Source organism: Columba livia, chromosome Z (genome assembly GCF_036013475.1).
Source record: "Columba livia isolate bColLiv1 breed racing homer chromosome Z, bColLiv1.pat.W.v2, whole genome shotgun sequence".
Taxonomy (NCBI): domain Eukaryota; kingdom Metazoa; phylum Chordata; class Aves; order Columbiformes; family Columbidae; genus Columba; species Columba livia.
This window is the reverse complement of record NC_088642.1, coordinates 8978019-8998926: the sequence shown is the minus strand read 5'-3', so window position 1 is coordinate 8998926 and position 20908 is coordinate 8978019. Positions and strand designations below refer to the sequence as shown.

Here is a 20908-nt window from a genome sequence, read left to right as displayed (position 1 = left end):
CTATAAGGAGGTAGAACTTTGATCCCTTGCTCTTTTTAAAGGGATAGCATGATATACAGAGAATGTGGATTATTAATATATATAAAGACCTTATAGGCAGGATTCTCTTAAACATTTTGTGTCTTCATGACTTGTCTCTGGTTACTCAGTTATATTAATCATATAGGTTATTTATGTGATACGTGATGTTATAAATTTGATAATGTTTGAAGAGAGTGCAAAGATAATTTGTATTCTAACTGTGGTGGAAGGTTTCAGCTAGCAGAATATTACTTTCTGGCAAAAACCTCTATTCTGCCTCTTTTTGTATGGCAGACAAGCAATATGTGAAAAGACTGTTAATCAGTAAAAATCCTATTGCCAGTGTGGCAGCTTTACTATTAGTGCTTTCTTTCACCTCAGCCTAATCATCATGTTTATTCTGGTCAAACTTTGCATTTTCTTACAGCATTGATTTGGTAACGCTGCTTCAGAAGCCTGTGCCTTCTATCCAAGAGACAGAAGGCAACTCATTTGAGGTTTCCCAGCAGCAGACCTTCGGCCAAGCCCTAGTCTTCACAAATTCTCAGCACAGCACACAGATGGCGTCAGGAACCGGAAGCTCCAGTGCTGTAAACTCTTATTCTCCTCAAAGTCTGGTAAAATGATCTTATGCTTTCTAAATATTCTTCATGAGTAAAGATTTCAGGTTATACAGCTTTCCCAATATGGGTAATTTCATTAGATCTTTCAATATTTATAAAATTCAGGTAGCGAGTCTTGAAGGAATGGAATTAAGAATTCCATTCCTTCAAGACTCGCTACCTGAATTTAATAATCTATGTGTGTGAACGGAAGGAATGGAATTCAGAATTCCATTCCTTCCGTTCACACACACACACACACACACACACACACACAAAATTAGGGTTTTTTGCCTGGTTTTGCTAAGTAGTTGTTTTTCACTTACATGAATTACTTGTATTAATTTCTCAGTAGAGGCCAGATGTGTTTTACTGCATGCTGATTTAGGATGAAATGACTTGTTTATAGTGAAAAGTTCTGTGCCAGAAAACTATGATGTGCTATTTCCAAGCACATATCTGACTGCTTTTTTGTGGAAGGCTGCCTATTTCTGAGTCAGTTGTGAGGGCTTGAAATTGGGTACTTAAATTTATTCTCTGAAAATCAGTTCAAGTATTAGTAAATATATGCTACTATGAGATGCATGGATTCAAGTAAATCAACATTGTTGCAGTCACAGGGGTGGAAGTTGTATTGGTGGTAATGGGAGAGGATCTGACCATATGCCACAAGTAACTGAGTTTTTTATTCGTCATTTGTTGGTAATCTAGTGGTGAAGAGGTTTTAGATGCTGCTGGATAGCAGCTGTAGGCATTGACCATATGGTGATATTCAAATTATTTGTTAAATGCTTAACTCCACTCCTCCCTCTCTTTTTCGTCTTTTGGTAGTCTGCAGTTCTGTGTTCTGGCTTTGGAGAAATCGGATCCTCTAAATTGGCAAACTCTACTGGATCACAAATCTTGGACCAGTTGAAATCTCCAGCATTGGGTCAGTTTACCTCCCAACAAAACAACAGCAGTTCTGCCACCACTACTACAACTACCACATCTTCCTGGGATCTAAAACCACCCATTACTCAGTCCTCAGTTCTTAGTCAGTTTGGTAAGTGGTTTGACGTAGCTTCCTCTCTCTCTCTCTCTCTGTAAGATTTCTTAATGCCAGTGACTGTTTAAAATGACCTTAATGAAAGACTTTTTCTAAAAAATGTAATCCTAATAATAGAATTGGTTACAACATTGTAAGAATTACACATACTTGCTGGTAATAGACTTTATGAGTAAATCACAGACTAAGTTTTGATACGTTTAAGCCTTTCCATAAATGTCATTGCATCTTTAGAAGCTGTTGAGCCTTCATGTAATGACATCTTTGATTTAATGTACTTGGATATATAAGTGGAAATTTGATGTGACTTCGTTTCTCAACAAATCCTGGAAAATACTTATTTTCCTTGTGACTGTGCTGCTTCTAGTGGAGTATAAGGTTGTACAATATCTTATTTTTTTTCCCCAAACTTCTCTCTTTTAACCATTACATGTCATTTCTTCATAATGTGCATCATGTCTCGGTGTTATTTCCCCAGTGTGCTGACAATTTTGCAGGTTACCCATTTTGTCCATTCATAATTGTATGGATATTTTATTTAATTGAGTAAAATTAGTAGAAACAGTGAAAATGACACAAGCTTGTTTTTTTCAGTGTAATTCCTCGCAGTATTCTTCCTGTGAATCTATCTCTTGTGTATAGGTATGTTTTCAGATAGATAAGCAGCCAGTTTGGTAGCAGTTACAATCTTTTACACACAGCAATTCTGAACAAATATTTATGTACAGACAACACCAAATTGGGTGGGAGTGTTGATCTGCTGGAGGGCAGGAAGGCTCTACAGGGGGATCTAGACCAACTGGATCATTGGGCTGAGGCCAATTGTATGAGGTTCAACAAGGCCAAGTGCCAGATCCCGCACTTGGGTCACAACAACCCCAGGCAGCGCTACAGGCTCGGGGAAGAGTGGCTGGAAAGCGCCTGGAGGAAAAAGACCTGGGGGTGCTGGTGACAGCAGCTGAACATGAGCCAGCAGTGTGCACAGGTGGCCAGAAAGGCCAACAGCGTCCTGACTAGTATCAGGAATAGTGTGGCCAGCAGGACTAGGGAAGTGATTATACCACTGTACTGGGCACTGGTGAGGCTGCACCTCGAATCCTGTGTTCAGTTTTGGGCTCCTCACTACAAGAAAGACATTGAGGTGTTGGAGAGAGTTCAGAGAAGAGAACGGAGCTGGTGAGGGGTCTGGAGCACAACTCTGAGGAGCAGATGAGGGAACTGGGGCTGTTCATCCTGGAGAAAAGGAGGCTGAGGGGAGACCTTATCACTGACTGCAACTACCTGAAAGGAGGTTGTAGCATAGAGGCGGTTGGTCTCTTGTCCTAAGTAGCAAGCGATAGAATGAGAGAAAATGGCCTCCAGTTGCACCAGAGCAGGTTTAGATTGGATATTAGCCAAAAAATTCTTCATGGAAAGGGTTGTCAGGCATTGGAACAGGCTGCCCAGGGAAGCGGTTGAATCACCATCCCTGAAGGTGTTTAAAAGACGCATAGATGAGGCTCTTAGGGACATGGTTTAGTGCTAGAGTTAAGTTATGGTTGGACTCGATGATCTTGAGGGTCTCTTCCAACCAAAATGATTTTATGATTGTGTGGTTCAGTGATTTAAATTGCTTTCTAATACACTTCACAAACTAAATAAAACAACTTTCACATTGCAAATGCTGTGGATCTCTAACAGTTGTTGAGTGGTACTCTGAGCCACTGCCTGGCTTTCAGCATCTGAAAAGTGTGAAAGGGGAGAAATTGGGGAAAAAAAACCTGTCAGTGTGCAGTGTCTCTTGACTTCCAGCTAGATTGACACAGTAGATTACTTCCCATTTCTCTTTGAAATCTTCTCCTTTTTAGGGACAGGAAATCCAAAGTCATAATACCTCTAAATTTCAACTCCAGACCCCTTGGTAGTAATCATGTTTTATCAGCACAGTTAATTGCAGTGAAGCCTTTGCAGCATTTGATTAAAATAATCCATAACAGTTTTTGGAGACTAATGCGTGGTAATATTATGTGACTGTATAGATAAGTTTGTGCTCACAGTTTTGAAGAAAGCTAAATAATGTGAGCCCACATCTGTTTATTTAGAGAATATAAAATGTTGGCCTTATTTTTGCAGTGGTGACATTCAATGTGAAACTTATGTCTGAGAGAGACTTGCACATTATAAAATCGTAGCTGTTGAGTATGTCGATTCACCCAGATTCTTTCATAAATTGTAGAAGTGTGAAGAACAGAGTTTAATGCTTTAATTCTGATGTTTCTTTTTTCCCAACGCTGACCAGACTTTAAATCCCAGCCTGAACCATCCCCAGTTCTGAGCCAGCTGACCCAACGACAGCAGCAACAAATGCAGGCAGTTCCTGTTCCTCCTCCTGGGCTGGAGTCCTTCTCCTCCCAGGTAAAACTCCGAGAGACATCACCAGTAGACACCTCTACAGCTGCCAGCAAAATGTTACAGCTCCCGGCTGTCTCTGTGGATAACCATGCAGTGACTGCCCATCAAACACAGCAGAAACAGATAAAACCACCGAAACGGAGGATAGCTCCAGCGTCCAAGGTGGGTAATTGAGTGGTGACTTGTACTAAGCATATGTAAAAACGTACAAAAGCTTGTATTAGAACTAGTGTGGCCAGCAGGACCAGGGCAGTGATCGTCCCCCTGTACTCAGCACTGGTGAGACCACACCTTGAACCCTGTGTTCAGTTTTGGGCCCCTCACTACAAGAAAGACATTGAGGTGCTGGAGAGAGTTCAGAGAAGGGAATAGACATGGTAAAGGGTCTGGAGCACAAGTCTGATGAGGAGCAGCTGAGGGAACTGGGGCTGTTCAGCCTGGAGAAAAGGAGGCTGAGGGGAGACCTTATCACTGTCTGCAACTACCTGAAAGGAGGGTGTAGCATGGAGGGGGTTGGTCTCTTCTCTCAGGTAACAAGTAATAGGACAAGAGGAAATGGTCTTAAGTTGCACCAGGGAATGTTTAAACTGGATATTAGGAAACATTTCTTCACAGAAAGGGTTGTCAGGCATTGGAACAGACTGCCCAGGGAAGTGGTGGAGTCACCATCCCTGGAGGAGTTTAGAAGACATATAGATGTGGCACTTAAAGTCATCGGTGAGAGGTGGGCTTTTCAGTGTTAGGTAGATGGTTGGACTCAATGATCTTGAAAGTCATTTGCAGCCTAAATGATTCTATAACTTTATTCTGTATGTGACCTACTAGGGAGAAGAAGATAATAGACTATGGTCTATTTGTTGTTTATAAAGCAGGAAATTCTAAGCTGGATAGATTTTAGGTGCAAAATCCAGTGATGTCTTTTCCAAGCACATATCTCATTGCTTTGTGTGGAAAATGACTGTTGCTGAGTGATTTTGGATTGACTTGGTAGCCACAAAATGAACGTTGCCTGAAGGGGAATGGACACTTTGATACTGTAGAATAGTATGGCTTACTCTTTCAGCTGCAGATCAGGGCACAGAATCGATTAATTTAAGTTGACAAGAATGTGGTTAATTTGTAGGATGTAAAGTGAGGGATTGTCACAGATATAGCTAGCAGTGAAGGTTGAGGCAGTAACTGAAGAAGCCTGTAGTTAAGGAAGGAGTGGGTGACAGTTACTGATGTCTTTAATGCAGGTAGTGTGTGCAAAGGAATTATGTTTTTTTTTCCTCTTTTAAGATTCCTGCATCTGCAGTGGAGATGCCTGGATCAGCAGATGTGACAGGGTTAAATGTTCAGTTTGGAGCTCTGGAGTTTGGATCAGAGCCTGCACTCCCAGAGTTTGGATCAACTTCAAGCAGTGAGAGTAACAGCCAGGCGACCAACAATAGCTTGTACTCAAAATCTGTAAAGTATGTGTGAGTTCCCCTTGTGCATTCTTCCATGTCTTCTTTAGAGGGTCAGGTTTGTGCCAAAAGCATCAAGGCACAGTTATCATGTAATGAGAGGGGAAAATGGGATGACTTGTAAGGCAAAATGTTTTCTGTGGATGGCAAATTAAAGGAGAAAAAATCTCCATGAATGGGTCAATGTGAGGCTGGAAATTACTTGAATGAGAATAACCTTATAATAACCTACCCTTTATAGAATTGCTTTTTCCGGTTTAATTGTCCTGATTTTCAAATTTGTTGGAGGGTTTTCTCTTCACAGCCTGATTTTTTTCTACTTTTGATCTAGTAGAGACAACCTTTGTACCATATATGTGTGTCAGTAGGTTGGCACCAGATCACAGATCTGATGAGCCCATGGGATGAGAAAAGAAGCCAGGCTTTCACTATGCAGAAGCTCATACTGAGATGCTAAAATAATCACTGATAAGTGCTAATGTACAAGTAACCCACTTGTTTTCTTTCTTATTCATTCAAAAATTGGCTTCAGTAAAAAGCTTCCTGAAGTTAATTCGGAAATACTAGTAAAAATGAATTCTCACATTCATTTTTAGTTCTACAAATTATTTAAGCTGTTTTGAAGGTAAAACGCTCCTGCATGTTTTAATGTATTTTTTTCTTTTTGCATAGCCTGTTGTATTAGACTGCTAGAGTGACATTAGAATTCTATTGTAAAAAGAGAATGGTTGTTTTTTCATCATATACCAGACTCTATGGATCTAGTTGTTTAAAAAAATGTGAGATTGTGATCATTAATTTATCCTTTGAGAAGGTGGAAATAACGTGACTGAAAAGTTGTGGTTGGGCTGGCAGGAGGAAGGTGAATGGTGCTTAGTGCAGCTGATGGTTTTGAAGCAGCGATTACTGGGGACAAAAGCAAAATTAGGTATATATAGATATACAAAAATATCTTTATATAAAGATATATGGATATTTGTGATAACTGTATAGGAGCTGATGTTTTCATGAAGGTGTTCGAGATGTCATTTATGAAGGTGATAAGTAGTTTTTACTCTTTTCCAGTGATCCTTTGAATACCTCTTTGCCAATATCCAGTACAGTACAGGAGTCCACCTATACAACCTCTGTCATCACCTCTTCTAGTCTGACCTGCTCATCCCAGAGCACTAGCCCAGTAACAACAACTTCCTCCTATGAGCAGACTTCTGTGCATAGTAGGATAGCGTACCAAAGCTCCATGGCTCCGTCTGAATCAACCCCTGTTGCAGTTACGGTGAGTGAATTTCAGAAATAAGACTTTGAAAAGGATGAAATATTCTTATTGATGTTAGACTTGTGTTACCCTGCTATATTAATACTTTCAACTAAAGTATCTCCTGCTGATGGGTGTAGATAGTATGGGCAGCGTATTGGATTCTGTATGTTCAGGATACCTGGCACTTGAGAGAACTACTATGTGGTTTTGTTAAACACAGTAAAAGGTTTAATTTTCTGCCTTTTTTTGTCTTTCCGTTTAGAATGAATACAGAATTTTGCATGAAACATGTTCAATGTGTTATTCAGTCTGAAAATTTATTGTACCTCTAAGATTCATTCATTTCTCCTTTGTTTGCAGAATGGGCACAGTGGTGTTAGAACACAGGCAACTCTTGACAGTAAGTTTACAAAGTCTGGTTGTGCACAGGACTTTCTGATCTTTCCTTACTATTACACTTGCTGTGTGTGCACCTGTAGCAGTGACATCTGGTTTAAGGTTTTGTATTGTTCCCCTGACTAATTTATGACTGACCTATTTGAGTTTGTTTAGTGTTTGCATAGGATAAACTGCTTGCCTCTTGGCTAAAACTGAAGTATGAAAGCAGACCTATTATATCTGCAATTCTAAGCGGTCTTAGAATTAGAGAGGCTGCTTTGTAGCTGCTTTTTCTTTTTAATTTATCTGCCAAGTATAAAATAATTTTTTAAAAAGTCAAAATTTAATATTGCATTTCTTGCTAGTTTTCCCAGTTCTCAGTAGAGAAGCTGCAAGTAGCATTTAGCCCTAGTGAAGCAGTCACGTTTGACTGTTAGCTCTCACTGGGTCTAGAGCCATTTGTGCCCTGTCACCCGGCCGTGGGGAGTGACAGTGAGTAACCTGCTCCCTCTTCCGGGTAGTTCACTGCTTTGCAGTGGATTAAGAATAACAGTACTGGCTCTGATAAAGACATTACTGTTATCCTCATCTTGGCCAGTTTCTGATGTCGTATTTTACTTGTAGTACCCCTATAGCTCTCTTCCTGGAGTTAAAGTAATTAAATCTCTGCTGACCTTTTGTGCTGCTCTGGAAATTTTCAAGGACAGCAGGGTGAATGAAAATCTCTTGGAATTCCAGTACTTTGGTGTTAGGTCTATTTTCCTCTTAAACATCTCTTCAGTTAGGAAATTATTGGGGCAGCATTTTTTTAAGTCTCTGAGTAGAAAGAAATTGGAGTATTGAAACCTGTAAACAGTTCTTTTGTTAGTGCCAAGTTCAATTTAAAAGAGCAGGAGAAGTGTATATGCCCTATAAGTTACCTCTTAAAAGATTGTTTTATATAAAGACAGTTTTTCAAGTGGAAGACTTCCTTACTCTGGGGTACAGAGCTAGTAAGCAATTTATGAAATTCACTACAAGGTTTGTCTTTTTGCCATGGAAAACCAAGATCTGAGAATTCCTAATATTTCTGTACTTATACTGTAACAGGTTTGTTAGTTCCTTTTTCTATGCCACCTTTCTTTTGACAACACTCATTTGTTTTTTGAATCCCAAGCACATGAATTGGAATGAGTTTTCTTCCACGTATCTATTTTGTGCATCTATGTAATGGTTTGGGTTTGAAGGGACTTTAAAAGCTCATCTAGTCCAACCCCCCTGCAATGGGCAGGGACATCTTCAACTAGATCAGGTTGCTCAGAGCCCCTTCCAGCCTGGCCTGGGATGTCCTCAGGGATGGGCCATCAACCACCTCTCTGGGCAACCTGGGCCAGTGTGTCACCACCCTTATGGTAAAAAATTTCTTTTCCATGCCTAGTCTGAATCTCCCATCTTTTAGTTTAAAATCATCACCACTTGTCCTGTCGTAACAGGCCCTGCTAAAAAGTCTATTCCCATCTTTCTTACAGGCCCCTTTTAAGCACTGAGTCATCACAATAATGTCTCCCTGGAGCCTTCTCTTCCCCAGTCTGAACACCCCAGCTCTCTCATCCTGTCCTCACAGCAGAGCTGTTCCAGCCCTTGGATCATTTCTGTGGCTCCTCTGGCCCCTCTCCAGCAGGTCCATGTCTGTCCTGTGCTGAGGGCTCCAGAGCTGGACACAGGACTCCAGGTGGGGTCTCACCAGAGCAGAGCAGAGGGGCAGAATCACCTCCCTCCACCTGCTGGACACGCTGCTTTTGATGCAGTCCAGAATGTTATTTGGCTGGGTTGCAAGTGCACGTTGCTGCCTCATGTCCAACCTTTCATCCACCAGGACCCCCATGTCCTCCCGCACAGGGCTGCTCTCAATCCCTCATCCCCCGGCCTGTATTGATACTGGGAGTTGTCCTGACCCAGGTGCAGGACCTTGCACTTGGCCTTCTTGAATGTCCAAACTACTTAGAAATTCTCGTGTAACTTTTGAATGTACTGACCTTTTCCCTTCTGTATGTGCTGATCATAATCTTTTTTGTTCATCTTTCATCTTGGCTGTTGTTGAGCTTTAATATCCAGATCTCATGCTTCCTAAATCCTTAGTTCAAAGCATGGCTGGTGTTATAATTCTGACTGTCCTACTTGTCTCTTGGTTTTCTTTCTCTTGTGCACTCTGTTCGGGCATCTTGTAAGGAGTCTTAATGAATATAGTGATTTTGTCCTTTGTATTGAGGATATCTGCTTCTAGAAGGGAAACCTGCTTTAAATGTATTAAGAGTTCTAAGTTCTTTTTACTTATTTGAATCTTGCCAGGAGGTACCAGGTGATACAGTTGCTGCCTTTGTAACTATGTTTCTGTTTGTCACTTTAATTTCCTTCCCTGTTGTTAGTTACCCTAATTGCCAAGGCCAAGACAACTTGATTTCTGTCTGTATAGCACCCAGTCCAGCAAGCTTACTTGGGTCATTTAGTGAGGAAGCCAAATTAATAATGAACCAAATACAAAATAACCAGTAACAAACTAGGATGAGTAGCTTCCAAGTGTATATCTGACTTCTGTTTGGTGACCATTCCAAAACTGTCTTAACGTGCATTGCAAGTTAGTGATGATCCACTGGGTAGTGGCTCTGGTGTTGTGAGGGAGCATGGCCCAGCAGAAGGCAGGGCCTTCACTTTGTTTCTGAGTCTTATTGGTGGGTGAATGCCTCTAATTCTTTATATTATCGTTGCAGGACAAGACGTAAGTGTAGGAACAGCTGGGTATTATGCTGGGCAGTAGAGTTGTTGAGTCTTAATACAGTTTAGTAATCCTTTGGAAAGGCACATCTGTGGTAAATGTTTTACTCCTAGTAGCCTAAAAAGTAATATTAAAGCTAAACACTTTTTGTTATCTATATCAAACAAAGGAAGTCAATATTTGACCACTCTTTAGCCATTAAAAGTGCTTAATGCTGTGCTCAATTGTGGACTTTTATTGTAGCTTCTTTTATTCTGCTGCATTACACATTTGACTAGGTACTCCAAACTGATAAGCTCTATGTGCCCTTGTACTCCACTAATGTCAGTCTTGATCACCAAAGGTGCCATGTAGGTTAGAATGAAGAAGCAGAGCTGTAGGTAGATTTGTACAGTGCATTTAAAAGTGCTAATGACTTTTGTTTGCATAACCAAATGCAAGGAGTTTTCAAATTACTATTAACTTGTGATTGAAAGCTAGTAATCCAGATAGTGGGAGGTGAAGTGTGGAAGAATGTAGCTTGCTATGTGTGTAGCAGTGAAAATTTTAAATCTCTTGTAGGTGACAAGCTTAAAGTGAAGAAATGATCATTTTCTTGCTGTTTGAATTTTCCTTAATAGCTAGATTGCTTGATACTGTTACTGGTTCTTAATGGTCAGGCTTTTGTAAACTGAGGGAAGAGTACTATTGGATTACTGAATCCAGTCTGGGCTGTCAGGTATGCTGGAATTTGTCTATGAATGCCTCTTCTTAATTTGTTGCAGCTACTTCGTCAGTTCCAGCGCCTAAGACAGAGCCTTCTCCCTCACTACCTTCTGTTGGTTCTCTGCCTAGCGTGATATCCACCACTGCTTCACTTTTGCCTTCAGCATCGCAGCACGCACCAACGTTGCCCAGCTTGCCTCAGTCCAGTGATTTGGCCAGCAGCTCACTTTCCCAGTTAAGCAGGTACAGTAGGAGTTGTGATAAAGTGAAAGGAGTTCAATTCTGGGGAAAGGGCAAACATAAGTGTGATTGTGTATGGGACTGTCAGACACTGGTGTTCCCTTTTCTGATATTAACTAGAATTAGGAGAGACATTCAGAAGAGAACAGGATGGTTTTGGTTGCAAAGTATGAGCTCTGGGCTGCCTGTTGATGACAGAGTAGCTGCTGCCCTTGAGTTTTCATCGTATATAAACAACTTTTTCAACTTTTGCCTCAGTTATATCAGCTAAATTGATTCCCCCAATTTGTTTTTACTACTTTGGCCCTAGTGCCTGCTGTTTGTTCATTGTCATATGTTTGAAATAATTCCTTAACTGTTTACTTCCTGGCTAATTCTGAAATATTGTAGTTTCATTTAGATTTGTATTTCTTAAAATTAAAAACCAGAAATAATTCCACAAGGGAAGTGTGTGTTTTTTCTTTTTCTAAGACATTTCTTTGAGATGCTTTGAAATATCAGATTGGTGACAGTGTGGTGAAGTCTGGTGAAGTTCCCAGTGACTGTAAAAGGGGAAACATAACTCCCATTGTTAAAAAAAGGAAAATGAAGACCTGGGAAACTACAGGTTGGTGAGTCTCACCTCTGTGCCCAACAAGATTGTGGAGCAAATCCTCCTGGAAACTATGCGCCAAGGCACACGGACAGCAAGGAGGTGATTGGTGACAGCCAGCATGGCTTCACTAGGGGCAAATAGTGCCTGACAGACTTGGTGGCCTTCTGTGATGGGGTTTCAGCAGTGGTGCATAAGGGAAGAGCAACTGATGTCATCTACCTGGATTGTCCCATGTGACATCCTTCTCTCTGAGTTGGAGAGACATGGATTCAGTGGATGGACCACTTAGTAGATAAGGAACTGGCTGGATGGTTGCACTCAAAGAGCTGTGGAAAACAGATTAATGTCCAAATGGAGATGAGTGACAAGTAGGATTCTTCAGGAGTTGATATTGGGAGTAGTGCTGTTTAACGTCTTTGTCAGTGACATGGACAGTGGGACTGAGTGACCCTCGGCAAGTTTGCCAATAACACCAAGCCATGTGGTGTGGTCAGCGTGCTGCAGGGAAGGTGTGCCACCAGATGGACCATGACAGGCTGGAGAGATGTGCCTATGTTGAACTCATGGAGTTCAAAACACCAAGTTCAAGGTCCTGCACATAGGTCAGGGCAATCCCAAGAACAAATACAGGCTGGGTGGAAAATGGATTGAAAGCAGCCCTGAGAAGGAGGGCTTGGGAGTGTTGGTTGACAAGAAACTCAACATGACCCAGGCAATGCGCACTGGCAGCCCAGAAAAGCAACCATATCCTGAACTGCAACAAAAGACACATGACTAGCTGGTAGAGGGAGGTGATTCTGCCTCTCTACTCCACTTCTGTGAGACCTCACCTGGAGTACTGCGTCCAGCTCTGGGGCCACCAACATAAGGTCAGGAACCCGTTGGAGCACCTCTTCTATAAGGGAAGGCTGAGAGTTAGGGTTGTTCAAGCTGGACGAGACTCTGGGGAGACCTTAAAGCAGCATTCTAGTACCTACAGGGGACCTACAAGAAAGACAGAGAGGGACTTCTTACAAGGGCGTGTAGTGATAGGACAAGGGATAATGGATTTAAACTGAAATAGGGTAATTAGATATAAGGAAGATATTCTTCACCGTGACGGTGGGGAGGCACTGGAACAGCTACCCAGGGAAGCTGTTGATGTCTCGTCCCTGTGAGTGTTCCAGGTCAGGTTGGACAGGACTCTGAGCAACCTGGTCTAGTGGTCCCGTGTCAGGGAGGTTGGAAGTAGATGATCTTTGAAGTCCCTTCCAAACCAAACCGTTCCATGATTGTATGGTGTTCTGGCATTGCACTCAGCACAGCTTAGCTCATCTGCACCATCTGTCTGACATCTGTCAGTGCCTGTTATTAGAGCTTCATCCTTAGGCAGGTGACATCCTGAGGCTATACTGGTTGAGTTGTGGCTTTAATACCTTTTTATTGTATTTGCTTATATAAGCAACTAATCATGGCTGATTCTTCTAAAACACTAGTGTTTTCATTGGAGTAAAGTGGTAAAGATGTCAAATACTAACAATTATTCCATTCACGTTAGAAACATAATCCCCACAGTTGTTGAAAAGCTGTGTACATTGGCAGAAATTTTAGTTGGAGGGTGGATGCTTTTGGGCAGATACCAAGTGTTATGAAAAGATGATACCTGCAGCATATAATTTAGCCTGCAGCTTTCTTATCAAAACTGCTGTGTTTTCTTGTAACGATTCCCATAGAGAATACGAAAGTATTTATTATATTCTCTTGCTTCTGATTTCACATGAAGTGATGCTCTTCGAGCACCAAACAATACCTATTTTTTATGGCTTTGTTTTGTTTGCCTTCAGTTTCCATTCTCTTTATTCTGTGCCGTACTGTAAGTTACAATCTTGACCTCTGTCCTGGTTTCAGCTGGGACAGAGTTATTTTATTTTTCTTCCTAGTAGCTGGTACAGTGCTGTGTTTTGGATTTAGGATAAAAATGTTGGTAACAAATGTTTTAGCTCTTGCTAAGCAGTGTTTACCTTAAACTAAGGACTTTTCATGGGGCCACCCATGCTGCCCTGCCAGAGAGGGAGAGGGGGCACAGCCAGGGCGGCTGACCCATACTGGCCAAAGGGTGTCCCATACGATATGATGTCATGCTCAGTATTTAAACTTGAGAGAAGCACTACGGGCTGGGCATCAGTCAGTGTGTGGTGAGCAGTTGCATCATGCATCACTTGTTCTGTATATTTTATTATCATTATTATTATTTAAACTGTCTTTACCTGAATATTTTTTTTTCCTGATTCTCTCCCCCATCCCCTTGCAGGGATGGGGGAATAGTGAACAGCTGTGTGGTGTTTGGCTGCCTGCTTGGTTAAAACACAACAAATTCAAATGTAAGGTGTATGTTGTCCGTGTAAATATTTAAGAACCATTTTCAGTCACCTTTCAGGGAGACACTGAAAAATCGTTGGATTACACATGAATGCCATGCTGCTGTTACTGCCAAAAGTTCACAGGCCTGGTCAGCCAGGGAAAAACATGGTGCTATGGCAGAGCTGCCTGTTAAAATGAAGTTATTCGCAGGTGCTTTTCAGCAAAGGATTCTTTATTGACATATTTTACAGTGTATCTATAAAAGTGAACTGATAGTTCTGATTTAACTTTTCAGAGAGGAAATGGCTTGTGGTGGGGTGTAGTGGTATGAACCACTCTTGATTAGTATTATGGCTAATTTTGAGGCTTTCACAGGTGATTGTCATTTGCTGGGTGTTTTTTTGAGCCTTGTCTTTTGAGAGTGTGTTGGGGCTTTTGGCAGAGTTATGGGGCAAATACCCTTCAATTCTAATGCGCTGAGCCAGTGTTATACAGGTTAAAATGTGACAAATGACATAGTGAGTCAAACCAAAGCGCTGCTTCACCAAATTAATATGTGTGCCCTGTGCCATGCAGCAGCAGTTGCTCAGAGAAAGAATGACAAACAGGCCATCTGTTGTGTGAACCTTCCTCTGGTTTTGAACTTTGTAAGTCTTGGAGTCATTGCTACATAATTCCTGAAGCAACTACTGTTGGCTTTTTTTTTTTTAAAGTATGATAAATTGATAAATACTAATTAATGATGTTTTAGATGTTTATTCTTAGTAATAGTTGTCTCCGTACTTCAGTTTTTTTCATTAAAAGGTAGTAGGATATCAGTTAAAGGCAAAAATGCCTGTAGAGTTGTGTGTATGTACACACATGTATATATGCATGGAGGTGTGTATGTGTGTGTATATACACATAGACCCTACAGAATTTTTTTACTTAGACACACAGAGCAGGATACCAGTTATAAGTATATACACAAACCTACAATTTTTATTCCTTGCCTAATATCCAACTATCTGCTCATTGTTTGTATATATGTATTTATTTATATACATAAATATATATTAAAAATAGTTCTAGGAGAAATTAATCTTATTCTTTGCAATTTCTTTCTAGCTCCCTTTCCAATCATCAAAGCAGCCTCTCCCCTGCCTCAGTGTTGTCTTCAAGCACATCACATGCAGTAAGTCCTATTTGTATTTCAACAGATGTTTGGCATATAGTCAGTTTATCTGATGATTCAAACCCTGTCTTAAAGTTCATTGTGTGAAGTACATGAAGAACCAAAAGGAGAGTCTTATCTGAGGGAAGAAGGGCTACCAGCCCTCTAGTGGTAAACAAGCCTTTACCACTCGTGATTCGTACTAGATCAGGGAGTGGTTGTTACAGAGGCTTGCCAGTCACACAACTGCAAAGGAAATTTTCATGCCAGCAGTGGGGGATGGAATAAAGAAATAATTTATTGAAACAAATTTGTTATTAAAAGAAAACAACAGCAAAGAACACAACACAAAAACAAACAGAAAAAACGCAACAAAAAAATCCCCACAACAAAAGAACACAACTTTAGAAGTGCCTCTGAAACTGCTCCAAAATATGGACTGTTAGCTTTCTCCACTGGATAGGTTAGCTGGCAAAATGTGGGGGATGGAATGATACATGTCTTGACAAAACCCTCATGACAGTTGATTTTAGAGTTCACCATGTGGCATTGTTGTCACCTGAGTATTTAATGCATTTGAGATAACAGGGCAAATGGTAGTGAACACAGCGCTCTAGATGAGGTTGCACAAACGGAAGTCAGAGAGACACTGTTTTTTTCTGTGGTGGACTATTTCTGTACAATCCCAGCTGGGCTGTGCAGATACCTTGCTGCTTTTCTTTATGCCTGTATTTTGGTTTGTAATGCTCCATTGCTACTGAATATGTAAGTTAAAAATTCACACCGAATGTCCTTCTTTTTTGTTGTTAGAGTTGTTTTGACTTCTGTGTGGTGTTGATGCTTTATTGCAAGTGTGATTGGTTTACAGCTGAGGCATGGTGGTGTGCTGGATTCAAACCCGGAACTCCTTTATCCTCATGTGTTCCTGTAGAACATCTTGTTTGCGTTTCAGTTTGCCACATTGACGTTGTTGTGGGGCATTGCAGTTTAACTCTTTAAATGTGCATTGAGGAAATCACGATAGCAGTGTCCTGAAATAGTGGAAGAATACAGGAGTTTATTTAACGTAGCAAGTATTAGCTTTAGGAGTATACAAGCAGAGGGCATGAAATAATACAGTGGAGTGACATTTGAGTTACTGTCGTATAATTTTATGATGATCTAGTGGTTTGAATTTAGCTCTCATGTAGTAATTTTCTTTGAATACTTAAAAACCACAATTGTGCAACTTAGTTGCTTTCTTGGTACGCAGGTCATGCATATTCTTTTCTTTTGCATGCGCTGCTGTAACTTAAAAGATTATGGTGTTGGTTTTTTCTTTTTTTTTGTTTTTTTTTTTTTTTTTCCCCAGCATCTTTCACTGTGGTTTATTTGCTATGTGATCCTCATTCTTTTTGTCTCCTTTCTAGCACACTAGTGTTGAGAACACAACTTCGCTCCAGCCCTCGACAACCTTTTCAACTGCTTCAACTTCAGCCACTAGCACCACCTCTTCGGTTGTCAGCATGGCAAGCAGTATGAACACTACAAACAGCCTTGGCCTGAGCGTTACCAGTGTGTCTATACCAGCTGCCACCACGCGGGCAGCTCCCTTAGTGTCTTCAGGTTCGCAATATTAACAGATCACGTGAATAGAGAGAGGACTTCACTCAGCAGGGCTGTCAGTTGAGCATCTCACCAGCCATAACTACGCTAAGAAATCCACGCTTTTGATTAGCATTTTCAGCGTGATTTATTTGCTGGTGCATAAAATAAAGTTGTCTGGTTTTGTGTATTTGCAACACTTGTTAGAGTATTATGTGGCATTTATATAGCACATTCCATCCCCGAAGAGTTTTATAAATAGACACTCGAGCAGTTCTGACTTCAGAAGTTCTGAGCTAGGAAATTTGCCCAGTTTGTATTCCAGGTTGTGATCAGCTCTTGGCTGTGCGTTCCCATTGGCTTTGAATTCAGTCTGCTCTGTGACTTGAATTTGTGTGACAGTATCAAAATATACTGCAGTGTCCTCATTATTGTATGCCACATCCCTAGTGCCAGATCTACAGAAAGGAAAGAAGTATCTGATGTCTGGGTCATTCCACAGCAAATAGCACTTCAGAAAAAGGGTCCACAAAGAGAAACAGTGGGGAGGCTTCTTGCACTGAAGTGGAAGCAATTCTAAATTCTCTCTTGCTTCTCTAATCACCCTGAACTGCTTAAAGGAAATCCTATGGAGAGAAGTGAATGATTTAAATATTAAGATTGAACTTACTTATAGAGGATGTCTCATTTGTCATTTCCATACCTTGTAAATGAAATGTCTGATGACTGGCCAAAGTGCGTTTGTTTTTTTGTTTTACTCTTCTACTTCCTAGCACTGCTTTATGGAGGCAACTGAAACTGTTGCAATGTTCTCTCTGCTCTTCCCAGCTGCAGTAAGTCGCCCCAATAAAGTATGCTGGTGATGTTTGGTGCTTTCCAGTCTATTGCTGATGTTAAGGGAGAATGTGTTTGACAGAGCAGAACGTGAGAGAATTTCCTCTCTTAGATTGAGAACAATGCCTAAATTTTGCCTTCAGGAGAGGTCTGAGAAAAGGAGAAGTTTCTGTAATTTTTGGACAAAGTAAATGACAAAATCAGGCTATTCCCTGATGGGACTGTTTTCAGTCTTAAGTAGCCTGAGTTTTCCTTTCCTTGAGGCATGGTTAAACTCTTCAGATTATTTTGAGCATTTTCATCGACCAGCACAAAATTCTTCTGCGTAGTTCTGCTCTTTACAAGCTATGGCAGCACAGTCGTCAGGGCTTGTGAGCTATCTTGTCTCAATGCTGAAGCCTTTTCTAAGGGCTTGTTAAAGTGTCTGTATTTTGATTCTACAGGCAAAGCTCCCCCAAACCTGCCCCAAGGTGTGCCACCCTTGTTGCATAACCAGTATATTGTGGGACCTGGAGGACTTCTGCCTGCCTACCCAGTAAGCAATTTAATTGTTCCTCTCCTTGATTGCATAACCCTTGGTACAATTGTGTACCAGCCCTGCTGCCAAGGCATTTTTGTTGGCATGTGTTGCACCTAGAATTCTTGTACCAAATGCTGAAGAATATGTGAAATATTCAGCGGAGGTTTACTGTTGATAATAAACTATCAGGTGTTAGGCCCTTTGACTAAAATTAGACCCATGCAGGTTTGTGTTGCGGGAATAGATTTACTATAGTGATGGCTGAAATGTGCCATGTGTCCTGTCTGTCATACTTCGAAAGTCTGCACTTAGCTTTGTGATGTCTGTCCAAGATCGACATACGTTTGATTATCTGTTTTTTGAATCAGAAACTTTATTCTAATAATCTTTCTGTGTCATACGGAATGTGAGGGGATACCATGGATTGCTTTGTGGTCTAATCATTAAATCTTATATCCTGCTGTTATCAGAAGTAATGATTGAAGCAAAGAAGGCTGTTCTCTTACTCCCAAATCTAAATGCCCTAAAGATGTTTCACAAGTTGATGAATGATGCATCTGTGAAAATGATGTTGAAGATGGGACAGTCAAACTCTCCTCAGAGGACTGCTGTCACCAAGAAACAGTGTCAGAGTGACAAGCCATTTTAAGCTTAGCTCTACTTGCCTTTAAGTGCTCTAGCGTGCCATGATGGCACAGTGCGATGTATAGCCGTACACCTTTAAAACAGACTGTCAGACTGTATTAATAGACTCAAATTGTTGGGCATCAGAGAAAAGTGTTATAATTATGTTGTATTTTAATCTGTCTTTAAGCAGATTTATGGTTATGATGATCTCCAGATGCTTCAATCCAGGCTGCCAATGGTAAGTAAATAGCTTAGTTTATTTAATTTTAAACAAGTTATTTTTGTTGTTGATCATTTATAAAAAACAAATTGTTTCATTTGATGGTGATTAAGAACTTGTCCTTATGTTCTATATTCTGGGTTTTTTAAGTATCGAAAATCAGTGTGTTTAGTGGTATAAACTGATATAGAACAACTGTTGCATTGCGCACTTGTCCATCTGCATATTCTGGAAAGAGAAGCAAGTGTACTCTCTGCTTTTGAGTGGAGAAATTTTATATTGTTGTAATAACAGAATGGTATCATGTCAAACCTAGTTGAAATCTGAGCGTGAATGTTTTCTTTTACCAAGAGGTGGGGTTAAACAGGAGGTACACAAAGTGGCAGCCAGGAGGTGCACTGAACATGTTTTGAAGGTGATCACAGGTGGAGATCTTTGTGTATGCATCATGGCAACAAATGCAGGACAGGTGCAAGAGGGAGAGTGCATGAAGTTTTCTTCCTTACTTAGATCCAGAATGTAAATGGTGTGTGAGAAGCTGAGGTCCCATACAGATTCACAAAGACATGCTTAGTCTAGATTGCAGAAAGGTAAATAGTTTTGTTTTCAGAAAACCAGGATAAGGATCTTGGACTGAAGGATTGGTAGCATGGAACTGAGAGAAGTCACAGGATTAAGTGATGCTGTGGACCTGTAGGGGCAGAAAAGGAGCAATGAGCAGTAATCTGGAAAGGGAGTATCACTGTATGAATGCCATAGTTAAAGCTCAGTACCAGGTCTTCCATTTGGAGTCTGGAGACAATCGGAGTCAGATAGTCCAAGGTGAGTACAGGGGTGTCCCAGACAAAACTCTGTCCAGCTGCGCATCCTGATAAAAAAAAAAACCAATGTTGAGTGCATTAATGAAGAATTTAACTACCTGATGAAAGCATGATTCTTGGAAGAATGGTTGGCTGAGATGAATGGGATTATTTTCAGAACAGCAAAACAATGAAGTATTTGCAGTTCTGGGACCAGGAGAGACATGGTGTGGTGGGTTGACCCTGGCTGAATGCTTGGTGCCCACCAGCCTGCTCTTTGACTCCCCCTCCTCAGCTGGGCAAGAGAGAATTAAAAATATAACAAAAGTCTGGTGCCTGAAATAAGGACAGGGAGAGATCATTTGCCAGTTAACTGTCATGGGCGAAACAGACTTGAGTGGGGAAAATACATGTATTACCAATCAAATCAGAGTAGGATAATGAGAAATAAACCCAAATATTAGAAAGTGTTTCCTCCCATCCCTTCCTTGTTCGCAGGCTCAGTTTCACTCTTGGTTTTCTCTGACTTCTCCCTCTGAGCAGCACAGACTGGCGAGGTGTGGGAATTGCGGTCAGTTCATCAAACATCTCTGCTGCTCCTTGTTCATCACCCGCTTCTCCTGCTCCAGCGTGGGGTCCCTCCCACAGGAGACAGTCATCCACTAACTTATCTAACATGGGTCCTTCCCACGGGCTGCCATTCTTTATGAACTGCCACAGTGTGCGCTCTTTCCATGGGGCACAGCCCTTCAGGAACAGACTGCTCCAGCCTGGCTCCCCCGTGGGGTCACAGACTCCTTCAGGCACATCCACCTGCTCAGGCTGCAGGTGGATATCTGATCCACCATGGACCTCCATGGTGGCAGGGGCACAGACGGCCTCACCATGGTCTGCACCGTGGGCTGCCAGGGAATCTCTGCTCTGGCACTTAGAGCACCTCTTCCTCTTTTTCTTCACTGACCTTGGTGTCTGCAGGGCTGTTTTTCTCACATTCTCATACCTCTATCCTGCTGTAATTGCTCTTGCATGCCTTTTTTTCCCGCTCCTTAAATATGTTATCACAGAGGTGCTGCCACTGTCACTTCTCCTTAGCCAGTGGTGAGTCCATCTCTTGGAGCTGTGTGGCATTTGCTCTGTTGGACATAAGGGAAGCTTCTAGCACCTTATGGGAGAAGCAGCCCCTGTAGCCCCCTCACTGCGAAAACCTTTCCATACAAACGCGGTACCCGTGGTTACACTGGCAGGAGTCAAATACTTTTTTGGAAGTGCTGTTGAACTTCTGTCACACTACACTTCTGAACTGTTCGCTCAAATTTCCATTTCCCTGTGGGAACAAGTGCTTTTTCATGTAGCTGTACCACAGGGCCAGCCCGGGGCTGGAGCAGGGCATGC

At 41.4% G+C, this 20908-nt stretch overlaps 1 protein-coding gene and 2 non-coding genes across 52 annotated transcripts in view; all 3 read left to right on the top strand.

Moving 5' to 3' along the window:
* Window positions 1–20908, top strand: part of UBAP2 (ubiquitin associated protein 2) — a 182274-nt gene that overhangs the window by 58967 nt on the left and 102399 nt on the right. For 18 of the 50 annotated variants that reach the window (XM_065047034.1, XM_065047025.1, XM_065047015.1 and 15 more), the window contains 11 exons: window positions 449–638; window positions 1455–1668; window positions 3950–4224; window positions 5344–5516; window positions 6576–6786; window positions 7129–7168; window positions 10663–10846; window positions 14886–14952; window positions 16341–16536; window positions 17793–17884; window positions 18684–18734. In XM_065047034.1, coding sequence (XP_064903106.1) covers window positions 449–638; window positions 1455–1668; window positions 3950–4224; window positions 5344–5516; window positions 6576–6786; window positions 7129–7168; window positions 10663–10846; window positions 14886–14952; window positions 16341–16536; window positions 17793–17884; window positions 18684–18734 — 1693 coding nt within the window. Of the gene's footprint in view, window positions 1–448; window positions 639–1454; window positions 1669–3949; window positions 4225–5343; window positions 5523–6575; window positions 6787–7128; window positions 7169–10662; window positions 10847–14885; window positions 14953–16340; window positions 16537–17792; window positions 17885–18683; window positions 18735–20908 lie in introns of all 50 variants that reach the window. The other 32 variants (XM_065047037.1, XM_065047028.1, XM_065047018.1 and 29 more) reach the window with 3 other exon arrangements.
* Window positions 1045–1129, top strand: LOC135577471 (small nucleolar RNA SNORD121A). The gene has a single exon (XR_010469284.1). It is a non-coding gene; the product is annotated as a small nucleolar RNA SNORD121A (small nucleolar RNA).
* On the top strand, window positions 4961–5042 carry LOC135577470 (small nucleolar RNA SNORD121A). The gene has a single exon (XR_010469283.1). It is a non-coding gene; the product is annotated as a small nucleolar RNA SNORD121A (small nucleolar RNA).